The sequence below is a fragment of the Eumetopias jubatus genome, unplaced genomic scaffold (genome assembly GCF_037043125.1).
Source record: "Eumetopias jubatus isolate StellerSeaLion01/CBP00866 unplaced genomic scaffold, mEumJub1_p1.0 scaffold_11, whole genome shotgun sequence".
In the NCBI taxonomy this organism is placed as follows: Eukaryota; Metazoa; Chordata; class Mammalia; order Carnivora; family Otariidae; genus Eumetopias; species Eumetopias jubatus.
The window spans coordinates 41,119,398-41,133,480 of record NW_028274817.1 but is presented as its reverse complement, the minus strand read 5'-3'; the positions used below and the strand labels follow the sequence as shown (position 1 = coordinate 41,133,480).

General features: G+C 37.1%; 1 protein-coding gene across 1 annotated transcript in view; it reads left to right on the top strand.

Moving 5' to 3' along the window:
- The window catches only part of IL1RAPL2 (interleukin 1 receptor accessory protein like 2), a 629,876-nt gene that overhangs the window by 54,484 nt on the left and 561,309 nt on the right, over positions 1 to 14,083 (top strand). Inside the window, 1 exon segment of the mRNA XM_088028544.1 lies at positions 3,472 to 3,658. Within this exon segment, the coding sequence (XP_087884670.1) occupies positions 3,472 to 3,658 (187 nt within the window).

Sequence of the window (14,083 nt, the reverse complement as noted above, 5' to 3'; positions counted from 1 at the left end):
CCCCCCGCTTAGCCACTGCAGCGACGTCCCTCCGCCAAGCCAACTTCTAAAAGGTCCGATTTTGTGCTCCGCGGCTCTATCACTTGCCAGAAGCGGCTGGTGGAGGCCCCTCCCCCGCCGTCTATCATTCCGAATATCGCCTCGGATTCACTTCTCTGCACGCCCTACCTTCCAGTAAGTGGTCGCTTCTCTGTTCAGAGAGTTGTTGCTACTCTCCTGTTCGATCTCCTGTTGAGTTCGTAGGTGTTCAGAATGGTTTTGATCCCTATTCAGCTGAATTCCTGAGACCAGACGAAATCTAGGTCTCCTACTCCTCCGCCATCTTGCTCCGCCCCCCTTAATGAAACTCTTGCTAACAATTTGACCTCCAAGGTTCTGGCCTTTGCCAAGTAGCTACTGCTCATATTAACTGGAAGTTTCTCCCTGCCTTAGCTGTTTTCTTTTGATTCACTTCTTTTTGTGTCTATGTCAGTGTATCTTTTTGATCCTTTCAAATCTTCATGGCCCTCTGGTACTAGGCCTATTGCCCAACTGACCTCTTTTAGACTCATTCCTATAAAGTAGCACCCTTAACCCAGTGGCATACCTTCACCCATTGCTGCCAATGTATTGTTATTATTATACTGGTGATTGATTGTAATTATTATATCACATATAAATTATAATTATTATTTATTAGAAATATGTAACAACTAATCCTAACAGTAATAACAATTCTAACTACAATTTATCAAATACCTACTATGTGCTAGATGCTCTATTATATGTTTTATATATTATTTGGCTTAAGAGTTATAACAGACTGGAGACGTTAGTTATTGTAATCATTCCAGCTGAAAATGTTAAACATATATTTGCTCATGGCTGTACAATGAAAGGAATTCCTGTCTCCAACCTCCAATGGAATTACCATAAAGGACTTCTTAATCCTCATTTTTCAGCTGAAGATACTGAGACTGAGTGATGTTACATGACTTTTTCAAGGACACAGAACTAGTTGAACCCAGTGGATCTTAGTTCAAAGTTGGTGCTTTGTTAAGAAAGAAACCACTCTATTATGTTGGTCCCTTACTTAGAATATGTTTTCTCCCTAGGGCTAGATACATTTGGGATAGTAAGCTTCTTTCAGGGCACTGGACCTTCTATCTGCTTTTATTGTTGAGACTGCTGATCAACAACTCTCTTTCCCTGGGGGCACACCATAATAATGGGAAGGTATTTAACAAGTAATTCTCTTTCATCCAAAGGGATGAACACCATGGAGCACATATGATCAAAGTCCGTAACATTAAGAACTGTTCAGAATACTTTGTAAACCCAAGGGGTGACTCTTTCTTCTGTGTTCAGTACTTTAAAAAAAACTGACCATTTATCTTCCCTCCATTTCCTATACCTACCTTAGTCCTTCTTGTCTCCTAGTTGTAACTAGTATATTCTTTATTTGCTAATATGCTGATGCACAAAACTTGGCTAAACCTTACCCTTGTGGTACAGGAATACCTGCAAAATTATCCTGAGTCATATTTAAACAAGAAATGTGACATTTGACCAGCCATATACCTGAATCTATAGAATGAGGAAGAGAGGTTATTATCATAAGGGGATTGATGCAAAAGTAAAGCAGAGAGAACATGTCTCATCAATCAACATACCTTTGATGCCCTCTCTTCTAATTAGCTAACATTTACTGAACATCTACTGTTTATTCATTTAGATCTCAGGGATAGAGTGATGAACAAAAACAACAAATTCCATGCTTACATTTAACAAATAAACAAATGATAGAAGGTCAGAGAGAAGAGCAAGTGTAAAAGTCCACGGCTCAAATAGGTGTAGTATATTTAAGGAACGGAGGGAATGTCATTGTGCCTGTACAGTAAAGTAAAGGACAGTGTTATGACAGGCCAGATCATGTAGGGCCTTAAAGGAAGCATGGAGACATAGAAATGTTTAGCACCAAAGTACTGAAGGTGGGGTCAAGAAGAGCCAAACTGCACCAAACATTACCTTCTTGCCTGAGATTATTTTTGTTTTGTTTTGTTTTTCTTTTATTCTGGTGGCTTTTAGCTTCATGGTTTTTAAAGGGGCTGTCAAACATTAACAAGAGAATTAAATGGTCTTACATTTGATCCCCAGTGGGCATAGCCTTGAGTTCTAGGAACCTACATTGAGGAACAGACAAAAGCAATAGCTCACAATCTTCATTGTGTAATGGGGTTGCAACTGAATATTAGGATGGGAGTACTTTGATAGTATCCTACTCAGATGACACAGGCATGGGCATAGTCAGAAGTACTTGCCAGCAATTGATTTCACTAGAAATTTAAGTAGCAGTCGTTTTGATTGACTCCATTGTAAACCCAATGGACAGTGACCATTTGCACTTCTGTTTTTTGTATATCTGGCATATTGTAGAATTTCAATGAGTAAGTAGTTTGAATATTGACAATTCTTTGAGGCCATCTTAAATTATTGGCTGGCATGCTAATCCCATCTGTCAGGATTGCTACCCCTTGGTTGTAAAAACACTTGGTTTTGAAGTGCCCTTGGCACTTGGTATTTGTAATAGCAGGTATCCCTTGATGTTTAGAACAGATACAATCCTGACATGTCCCATCAAGAGATTTACAGTTGACTTTCTGCTAAGTCTTACCAGGTGCTTCTGCTCTCTTCCTCACACTTTCCAGTTTTCTTTTGTGTGATTGATATGTTCTGCAGCCCAGTCAGTGCAAGGAAAAATCATGGGGCATACACAAGGAAATGAAAGCAGAATTGAATTCCATAAATACCCTTATATCATGAGTTAGCCAATTAATGCCCAACTTCTAAAGTAGCCTTATGGTAAAATTCATGTTGAAATTCCTTTATAATGCTAATGTTGGTGGATACAATTAATCTAGACCAACCACATTATACTAGGATTTGTTCTTTATAGGAATCCAGAATTTGATCCCTGACATATCTCAGTAAACACTTTAAAAAGCTATGTAAGTTAACAGGTATCTTCTGTATGTTGATCTGGTTTGGGGTATGTATCTTGAAAAAAAGTAAATGTTGGCTTTGAAACCAATGACAAAATCAAACAACCCTTGGAATACCTGTGAAGGGAACTGGCTATAGGGACAGGGCAGGAATAACTGTAGCTCTAATTACAGACTTTCTCATAAGTTTTCACTATCAGATCTTCAATGTGGCAATATTTACCAGTGGGAAAGAAGTCTGAATTGTCTTATAGTTTAGAAGATGGGTACAGCTGCTCTATGTAGCTACTTCATGGTCAGAGATGTCCTCATTACATTTTGTTTTATATCTTCCTGTCAGTTGAAATGGAAAACTGTTCTGTGTTGCTTTGATGTTGTTTCTGATTTCTAGGCAAGGTCCTATATGGAAAGGTAAATATTCTTGAAATATATAGAGTACAAAGTTTTAAACACCCAGTAAAGCCATTTTACTATTTCTCTGTTTCTACAGAAACTCGACATATTGCATGAAGGTGTCAATGTCCTTGACTGTTGCAGAGAATGAATCAGGCCTGTGTTACAATAGCAGGATACGCTATTTAGAAAAATCTGAAGTCACTAAAAGAAAGGAGATCTCCTGCCCAGACATGGATGATTTTAAAAAGTCCAATCAGGAGCCTGATGTTGTGTGGTACAAGGTAACAGCATGGTGTCAATTACTTTTTCTTTTTTTTTTTTTTAACCTTAACTCAATAGCTGGCTTGGGGATAGAAAAAGGGAGGTATTTTATTTCTAGTTTCTGGTATCAGATATTTCATTGAGAAAAATGAACAGATCCACAATGAAATAACTCAGAGGTATGACTTCTATATAGTACTGGTTTTAATGGACTTCCATCAGCAGGTGTCACAAGCAAACCCATCTTCTCCAACTGCTAAAAATAAGTAAAAATTCCCTCCACTCAAGCTTACAAGAGCAAGTGGGAAGAAGAGTAAAGATTTCAGTAACACATGAAAGAACATATTTGAGGGACGTAGAAATATTATTTACTATTAGGAGCAAAGGCCCATTATTACAAGTACAAATAACACTCCCAACAAGGGAGGAAGGTATACATTACCGCTCCTAGGCCTACAATGGCAATAAGAAAGAGCAGTGTCGCTGGAACCTGGCAATAGTGGAGTGGGCCTGACAAGAGCTGTGGCCTTAAAAGAACATAGGAACTGTGGCAGATAAAGAGGGATTGAGCAGGATAAATACCCTAACCCCTCTTAACTCCTGACTTCTGGTTTTCTGCTAGCACCCATGGAAAATTAAGCAAAAGTCAGAGGGCAAAATCAGGAGATAGATTCAATAGTCTTCAGATTCCCTGGGCATAAAATAGGTCAGACAGCGGAGATTGGATCTAGGGGAAGAAGCAAAGAAGTAACCACACAACCTTCTAGCTGTGACATTCTGGCTGCTAGCCTGGTGCCCCGTGGTTCTATAAGATAACTCTGTACCTTCTGCCAAATCTGTGCCATGGTAGTTGACACATGGTACAGGTTTATATGTTATAGCCAGAGGTAACCAAGGGGGTTTTCTGCACAGGTGTTGTGTACATAGTTGGACTCAACAAACATAAAAGATGGAACAGGTTGTTTCTATAGGATATAACAGATTCTTTTTTTTTAAAGATTTTATTTATTTGAGAGAGAGAGAATGAGAGATAGAGAGCACGAGAGGGAAGAGGGTCAGAAGGAGAAGCAGACTCCCTGCTGAGCAGGGAGCCTGATGTGGGACTCGATCCCGGGACTCCAGGATCATGACCTGAGCCGAAGGCAGTCGCTTAACCAACTGAGCCATCCAGGCGCCCAGGATATAACAGATTCTTAGTTTCCAGGGAGGATTAAACCCTAACTCCTACAGCTGTCACGTGTTTTTGCATTTGGAAGCCTCTCCATCTTCATACCTATGGGAACTCACCAGTGGACACCAAAAGCATGTCCTGACCTGGGATCTCAGTCTCTATGTGAATTGTCCTTCCTTTTTTTTTTCTTAATACAGATAATATTCTGACAGATAAAAGGAACGTACAATGATCATTATTCATAAATATAGAACATCTATAATTTAGTGGGACCCTCCATGCCTTCTCAGTATTTATTAAGCACTCACTATATGCCATTCACTGTGCTAAGCTTGGTCTCTACATTATCTCAATTTAAGTCTCAATGCAACTCTTTGTGGGGGTGCTGTTATCCTTATTTAATAGAAAAAAAAAAACTAAGGCTCAGAGGGATGCAGAAACTTGTACAAAGCTACTCAGCCAACAAAGCCTGGTTCTATATTCAAGGCAGTGTTTGCTATTCCAGAGTCCATTTTCTTTATCACTACCCTTTCCTGCAGTGATCCTAGAGCTAAAGCCAGCTGTGGTCACACACACTTCTCTAAGATGCAACACTGGTGCAGAGAAGCCTGTGAAAAGATAGAGTAAGAATGTTTTATTTTAATTTTATATTTGGAAAAGGAAAATTGATCAGCTCCAGAGTTAGCAGCTAGGAGTAAAATCCTTGTCATCAGCCTTTTCCTTTTCTTCTGTATTCTACTGTCTCATCTTCTTATTTTTCTACTAAATTCTTTCTTCTTTCTTCACATCTCTAGACATCACTATCATCATTGTATAACAAAGCAATTTCTTCCTTGGGCAATGCTAAGCACCATTCTTAGAAATGGACCAAAGATGGTGAAGCAAATGGCTTTTCTAGCTCTGCTTGTACAATAACTTTTAAGATTTCTATATAATTTTATAATTGACAAATATTAATCACAATGATAACTAACATTTATTGAGTGCCCACTATATGCCAGTCTCTGTTTTAAGTGCTTTAGATAAATTAACTCGGTCTCTAGGACTACTGTATTAGGTAGGTATTATTATTATCCCCATTTTCCAGAAGTGACTGGAGACTCAGATAAGTTAAGTGACTTAACAAAAGTCACATAGCAGTTTATGACTTGCATGTTGTCTACTGGGCCCATTCTTTTTAGTCACTGTACTATACTAATGGATCAGAATAAAAAACTAAACCCCAAAGTTAAAGAATTCCTAAAGCTCCCAAATGTGTTGTTAACCCTGCTTCTCATAGTTTCAAAGTATTTCCTTGAAAAAAATATATTGATGTAATGGGAAAATGTTTCCTTTTCCAATCAATAGTTTAATAATCTTCCCTGCTTGCTTTACAGTCTCTGTGTGCCCTACCAGGCTGAGCATAAAGTGATTTTGCTCCAGCTACCACAATGTAAAGACATTTGTCCAGACTTCATTCTGGTGTACATCCAAATTTAGAAATGTACAATGTATTATTTCCAGTATTTTAACAGTAAAATGTATGTGTGTTGCATGATCAATTTCCAAGTCATCTTTTTAAATATATGTAATCTTTAAACTTGCTTCTTTTATATCCATTTCTGCTTTTTTCTTACTCTCTAATAAATTTGTGTCATTCTCACATTCTGTTACGTGTTTCCAAGCCGTCTGAAATATGCTAGGGTAGGCCTTTGAGGACTGTCCTTCTGTGCCTGCATGTAATCACAGCTGGATATGAAGGTAGAGGTGGATCAGGTGGCACTGGGGCATGGTCATAAAGATGACTGAGTAAGCCTATCCTGGTTGTTCTTGGAATGTAAGAGATATGTGTAAGGGGGTTGTATCTCCTCTATCTGAACTCTATCAGTTAGCAAAAGGAAGTGAGGAGAGGGCCTATACTTTTAGCACTTCATCTTAATGCTGTATGAGTGGGGCTTAGACAGTAGAACAGCATACACAATAACGTTAGTGTTTTTAGAAACATTTTTGAAAAGAGAGATTCTTTTCTTTATTGAACTAAGAAGAACAATGCTAGAACAATCTCGTGTTGTGATGAGCACTGGGTGTTATGGAACCCACTTATCCTGTCCTTTTTGACATTTTACTGAGTTTTATGAAAAGCTTAGAGTCTAGCCAAAAGAAATGAGTGTGCGTATCTATGTATATATTTAAAAATGTACATTTTGACAAATCAGTGTAGAGGTGTATGAAGTCAGTTATACCCTGTTCTTCCACTCTATTTTAACCATCTAAGGTAATTAGTGTTTCCTGGTTATCATCCCACACTTTCTTCTATGCCAACATACTCTTTCTATATATATTATTTATTTACACACACACACATTCACACACATTCACACACACACACACACACACACACCTCCCTGTCCCTCATTTTATAAAAATGGAAACATCACATATATATCCCTTTTCAGCTTTCCCCGTCACACACAAATGTATCATGAACATCATTCCCTGTTGGTAATATAAATCTAAATCATTTTTAATAGCTGTATCATAGTTCATAGGATGCAAATGAACTTCTTTTATTAAACCACTCTTCTGATGGATATTCAAGTTTTTTTTCTAGGTTTTTTTTTTTTCTAATTTCATTGTTACAGTAAATATCCTTGAAAATATATCCTTATATCCTTGACATACAAGATAGGAATACTCTCTGTCACTACTATTGTTCAAAATTGTTTTGGAGGTTCTAGCTGATGCAATAAGAAAATTAAATGAAATATGTTATATAAGACATGCGTGTGTGCACACACGCACATATATTAGAAAAAACAAAATAACCTTATTTTTCAGATTATATAATTGTATACCAAGAAACCCCAAGAGACTCAACAACAACAAAAAATAGAACTAATGAGATAATTTGATAAGGTAGCTTGGTAAAAATATACAAACATAACATAATAAAATAAAATTTAAAGAAAATACAAAATATTCAATAACTTTTGTTTTTGCTAGTAATAATCAGACATGTAAAAGGGAAGAAATGAAATTATTTCATTTACAATAATGACAAACTATGAAACACTTTGGAATAAAATAACAAAGATGGAAAGAGACCTATATAAAAATATAATTTTATTGAAGGACATAAAATGGTCTAAATTAATAGAGTGACAGGATGTATTTCTGTATGGTATTATTTCATAGAGTAAACGGTCCGTTCTTTCCGATGTATAAATAATTCATTTTGTTAGAATATAATTTTTTTGGAATTAGACAGTATGATAAACATTATAAAGTTTATATGAATGAATGAATGTACCATAATTGACAATATTGGGTAAAAACATTCATGAAAAGGGACTTATTTTACCTGATACTAATATTACTACAAAACGACAGCAATTAAAATAGTAAGTTTAGGGGCGCCTGGGTGGCTCAGTCGGTTAAATGGCTGCCTTTGGCTCAGGTCATGATCCCAGGGTCCTGGGATCGAGCCCCGCATCAGGCTCCCTGCTCCATGGGAGGTCTGCTTCTCCCTCTCCCACACCCCCTGCTTGTGTTCCCTCTCTCACTGTGTCTCTCTCTGTCAAATAAATAAAATCTTTAAAAAAAATAGTAAGTTTAGGAAAAGATACATAGATCAGTTGAATAGAATAAAGCATCCAGAAACAGATTAAAAATATGTATTTTTGAGAACTTAGCATATGATAACATTTCATTTGAATGGGTATGGAGGGGGATAAATGGCTTATTAAAAATTCTGTGCACATAAATGACTTTCCACTTAGAAAAAATAATTAGATCTCTGACTCATACCATGTTTAAGAAAAGTTCCAGATGAATTATAAGGAGGTAATTTCATCCACTAAAATAGTATTTTAGGAAAGGCCATTTCTAAATGCTGTCACTCATTACAGTGAGTTAAGCTTCTAAAGTTAAGAGCTTTACATTGATTTATCTTGCTATAGATTCTAACAATTTTCATAAAGGGGGAAAAATGTCACTGGAGACCTTATAATACTCCAGCCCAAATGACCAATACTTTCTTGCTAAAATGTACTCTGGCAAAATGCTTAGGGATTTTGAATTCCTTTGGTAATGTAGTGACATTACTATGTACCTTCTTTTGTAACCATAAAATTGCATTTCATCCTTAAATTTTTAATCTCATAACTAGAATTTTCAGATATTTTTATCCAGAAGGGATGAGCTGTGAAACCCATGAGGGCTTCAGTTTGGTGTGCCTTAAAACCAGTGAGTAACACAAGATTTAAGCCCCATTTATCCTTATTTTTATTCCTAGATATGGCATTAGAAGTCAGAAAGGGGTTCTTTACTATTTGTAAGTTACAAAGAAGATGAGTTAATGTGAGAGAAATGGGTATTTGAGATACATAAGAAGCACTGGTCTTTGAATCTGGGGATCTGGATTCTGGTCACCATTCCACCATTAATGCAGATAAGTAATTGTATGTCACTGGACCTCTATTTCCCCACATATAAAATAGATGTAATAATGTCTGCCATATATCCCAGACATATTATAAAAATTTAATGACTAAAGTCCTTAATTGATATTTGCTGCTACTATAGAAAGGGAAATGTTACAAGGGAAGCTAAAAAACTAGTTACCTAAGACATCTCAGACTCTAGTTGGGAATTTAAGATTTTTTTTTAAAGTCATGTTATTCTGTATAATCTACAAACATAAAACTTACCCTTTTTACCTGTATAATTTGATGTGTTTTGGCAAATGTATACACCAAAATTGAGATATAGAATGTTTCCATCACTTCAAGTTCCTTTATGTCTGTTTGTAGTCAATTCCCTCCTCTTAGCCCCAGTCCTTGGTAAAAACTCATCTGGTTTCTGTTCCTATAGTTTTGTGGAATGTTATATAAATGGAATAGTATGATATGTAGCCTTCTGTGCCTGTCTCCTTTCACTTAGCATAATGCATTTGAGATATGTCTGTGTTGTGGTATATATCAATAGTTTCTTCCTTTCACTGATGAGTAGTAGTCCAATATTCCACTGTAGAAATGTACCACTGTTTCGCCACTTATTGCTTTGTTTTTTTTTTGTTGTTGTTTTAAAATTTAAATTCAATTAGCTAACATATAGCACATTATTAATTTTGATATAATTTTCAATGATTCATTAGTTGCGTGCATATAACACCCAGTGCTCATCACATCACGTGCTCTTCTTAATACCCATCACTCAGTAACCCCACCCCCCCACCCACCTCCCTGTCTGCAACCCTCAGTTGTTTTTTTAAAGATTTTATTTATTTATGTGTGAGAGAGAGAGAGGAGAGAGAGAGAACATGAGTGGGGGAGAGGTAGAGGGAGAGGGAGAGGCAGACTCCCCGCTGAGCAGGAAGCCCGACATAGGGATCCATCCCAGGACCCCAGGATCATGACCTGAGCTGAAGACAGATGCTTAACTGACTGAGCCAACCAGGAATCCCTGCCATTTATTGTTGGTGACCATTTGGGATGCTGCTGGTTTTTGGCGATTAGGAATAAAGGTCTTATAAGTTGAGTTTTGACTATATAATTTCTTGATTTATCAAAATAATATGTTTTTGTCAATTTTTATAATCTTATTTTGATGTGTATATGTTTCTCAAACTTAACAGGAGTTTGCTGTTGATCTTTCCTAAATTGTCGTAAGAATCCAGGCTTTGGAGGGACTTCCTGTATAACCTCAATCATATTCAGATAAAAACAGATCAAAGCAAATTAAAGCCTCTTTTTTATTATGTTAATCACCATACATTACATCATTAGTTTTTGATGTAGTGTTCCATGATTCATTGTTTGCGTGTAACACCCAGTGCTCCATGCAGAACGTGCCCTCTTTAATACCCATCACCAGGCTAACCCATCCCCCCACTCCCCTCCCCTCTAGAACCCTCAGTTTGTTTTTCAGAGTCCATAGTCTCTCATGGTTCATCTCCCCCTCCGATTTTCCCCCTTCCTTCTTTCGACATGTATCATATGACCTCACTGATATGAGGAATTCTTAATCTCAGGAAACAAACTGAGGATTGCTGGAGTGGTGGGGGGTGCGAGGGATGGGGTGGCTGGGTGATAGACATTGGGGAGGGTATGTGCTATGGTGAGCGCTGTGAATTGTGTAAGACTGTTGAATCACGGACCTGTACCTCTGAAACAAATAATACATTATAGGTTAAAAAAAAAAAAAGAAGAAGAAGAAATTAAGGCCTCTTAAGCAATGTCTTTTTCTACAGTCTGACTATCTTTTATATATCCACTAGAATGATCTTTCAGAAATGCACATCTGATTGTAGGACACCACTATTTAAAGCACTCCAATGATTCCATAGAACCATTTAGTTAATAGTTCCTTTTCCTTGAGTGTTTACAGAGCCTGACACTGTGTCAAGCATGTTCATTTATTACCTAATTTAATTTATAGAACAGTATTACAGGTTATATAGTGAATTAGGTTATACAGTGGCAGAGCTGGGATTTGAACCCTGACAATGTCTAGGCTTTTTAGATTTGGTCTCAGCCTACTCACTGCTATTCTCAGCAATAAAACTATTCAGAATTTTTTTGTTTACTTCATGTTATTTCACATCTGAGTGCTTCACATGTTGTTCTCTCTGTTCATGTCTTACCTGCCTAACTTTTATATATTGTTTAAAATTCAGCTCAGATGCTAATAGTAGCCTACACATACCCCAGACCTCTTTGTTCATGCCAGATCTGCTGTAATCTTGGATGATCCAGCATTAGAATTACTTCAGATATTTCTTCCAATCCTTTCTCCTTTTCTTCTCTTTTTGGTATTCTTATTACACTTATGTTATACTTCTTATATTTCTTCCACAGTTCTTAGATATTCTTTTTCTATTTGCTTGTCAGTTTGGGAAGGTTTTATTGACATACCTTCAAACTCACTGATTTTTTTCCTTGGCCATGCCCAGTTTACTAAAGTGCCTATCAAAGGCCTTCTTTATTTCTGTTACAGTGTTTTTGTTTGTAGTATTTCCTCTTTTACTTTTTTAAAGAGTTTCCATCTCTCTTCTCTTCTTACATATTGCCCACCATTACCATTAGGTCCATTAACATATTAATCATGCTTATTTTAAATTCCTTGACTGATAATTCCAAATTTTCTGCCATAACTGAGTCTGATTCTGATGCTCGTTCTCTCTCTTCAAATGGTGGCTTTTGTTTTGTTTTGTTTGTCTCTTAATACACCATGTAAATTTTTATTGAAAGCCAGACATAATGTACTAGGTAAAAGGAACTGAGGTAATAGGCCTTTAATTTGAGGTTTTTACATTTATCTGGCTAAGAGTTAGGCTGTGTTACTGCTTGCTATGGCCATAGGTGTTAGAGGCTAAAATTCCCTCTGGTGTCCTAGTTTTTCACTCTTCTGTTATCTTTGGGTTTCCCTAGAGATTTCCTAAAATGAGGTCTGAATTGTGCAGTTATTTTAGCTGTAATATCCTATTGTTATCCAGGAGCCCTGTTGATGTGTTATTAAAGTGTAGGGTAAGGGAAAGCAATCTGTAATCGTATGATTAGATTTCAGTTTTTAGTGAGCCTTGTCCCTGGGCTGTGACCATCACAAGTGCTTCTCAGCTTCTCTCCCACCTCCATTAGATGAGACAGGGAGGATAGAGGGAGCTGGTGCTGGCTGTTTTTCTTCTTCCACTTCAAAGGCTAGAGGGGCTACAGTTGGATATTTCCCTTTTCACATATCCTTTGAGGGCAGGCTGTTGTTAAGAAGAATAAGGCTCTTTGGATATATTTCAAAATGGTTACTTTTTCCTTCCTTTGCCAGAAGCATAAGGGGATTTTTCTCCAGTTTCCATGCTGAAAACCTGGTGGGCCTCCTGGAGGTAAACATTATAAAAGTGTGCTCGCTACATGACTGGGCCCCCAGGGGTTTTATTGTATGAAGCTAGTTCATAGTCTTCAGAAATTAGTAAATTATCCTTTAAGTGTTCCTACTAGTTGCTGGCTCCTATGTCTGTTTCAGCTCCCAGTAAGTTGTGATTCTCTGTACTCATGTGTCTCTCTAGTTTCTGGGGTAGTAGTTTTCACTGTCACCTCAAATATCTGATGGATATAAGAAGAGTTGTTGATTTTCAGTTTGTTCAGCTTTTTTCTTGTTGTACAGTTGGTAGTGACAACTTCCCAACCTTTTCACATTGAATCAGAAGCTGGAAGTCAACCCTTGCATTAGAAGTATAACTTTGGGGGGGTACCTGGGTGGCTCAGTTGGTTAAGTGGCTGACTCTTGGTTTTGGCTTAGGTCATGATCTTGGGGTCATGGGATCAGGCCCTGTGCTAGGCTGTGTGCTCAGCACAGAGTCTGCTTGAGATTTTCTCCCTCTCCCTTCCTGTCCCTCTGTCCCTCCCCCTGCTCTCAATGCATGCACATGTACTCTCTAAAATAAATAAATGAATGAAATTTTAAAAAAATGAATTATAACTTTGGATTGTGTTTTGGATTGTCTCCAGACCCCTGTAGAAATGTGAATCACATTAATTCCTGACAGTCATTAACATGTCATAATAGATGTGTATGTAATCTGAAAGCAGAGTAATGAGAGTGATAATAATAGAATAGTAGTTAATATTTATTGTTTTTAGCATATGATGCTCTATATTACAGAACACTTATATACATTACCTCATTTAATCCTTATAATCACCCATATTGGTAAATATTAGTATCACCACTTTTTTTAATAGGTGAAAAAACTGAGGCTTTTAGATCAGCTAAGGGGCATGCTTAGGAACATACAACTTGGTATTCCAACCCAAGTATTTGAGTCTAGAACTTATACTTTAACACTGTGGGGTACCAACTTTGACATTAGGACTGTGAAGAGAGAAAGAGAAATAGACCTAGAGAGGGAAAAGACTTTCTGAAGTTTGTTATCCTGTGAATTTGGAATAGAGGTAAGGATGAAAAGAGCCAAGTTGATACTTAATTTACAATTGTGCTCCTATGTCTTCCATCTTTAAATTAAAGATAGTTCAGGTTCCCTAGATTGCTAGGCAGATGCCTAGATGCTCTATGAAATAGTCCAGTCTCTAGGGGAAAGGAGAGAAATTGGGTCTGAGTACGTGAGTATTAGGTATTTGAGCAAAAGTACCTTGAGGACCAGAGATTACATGATTGGTTTATGGTTGTACAACTACTTTGTGTCTGAACTTCAGAATCAGAATAAATATTTAAATAAATTTTCCTGGTGTTCTTGCCATGAGAAATGAGTCCTATGCTCTGAAAAACACTGAAATAACCATGA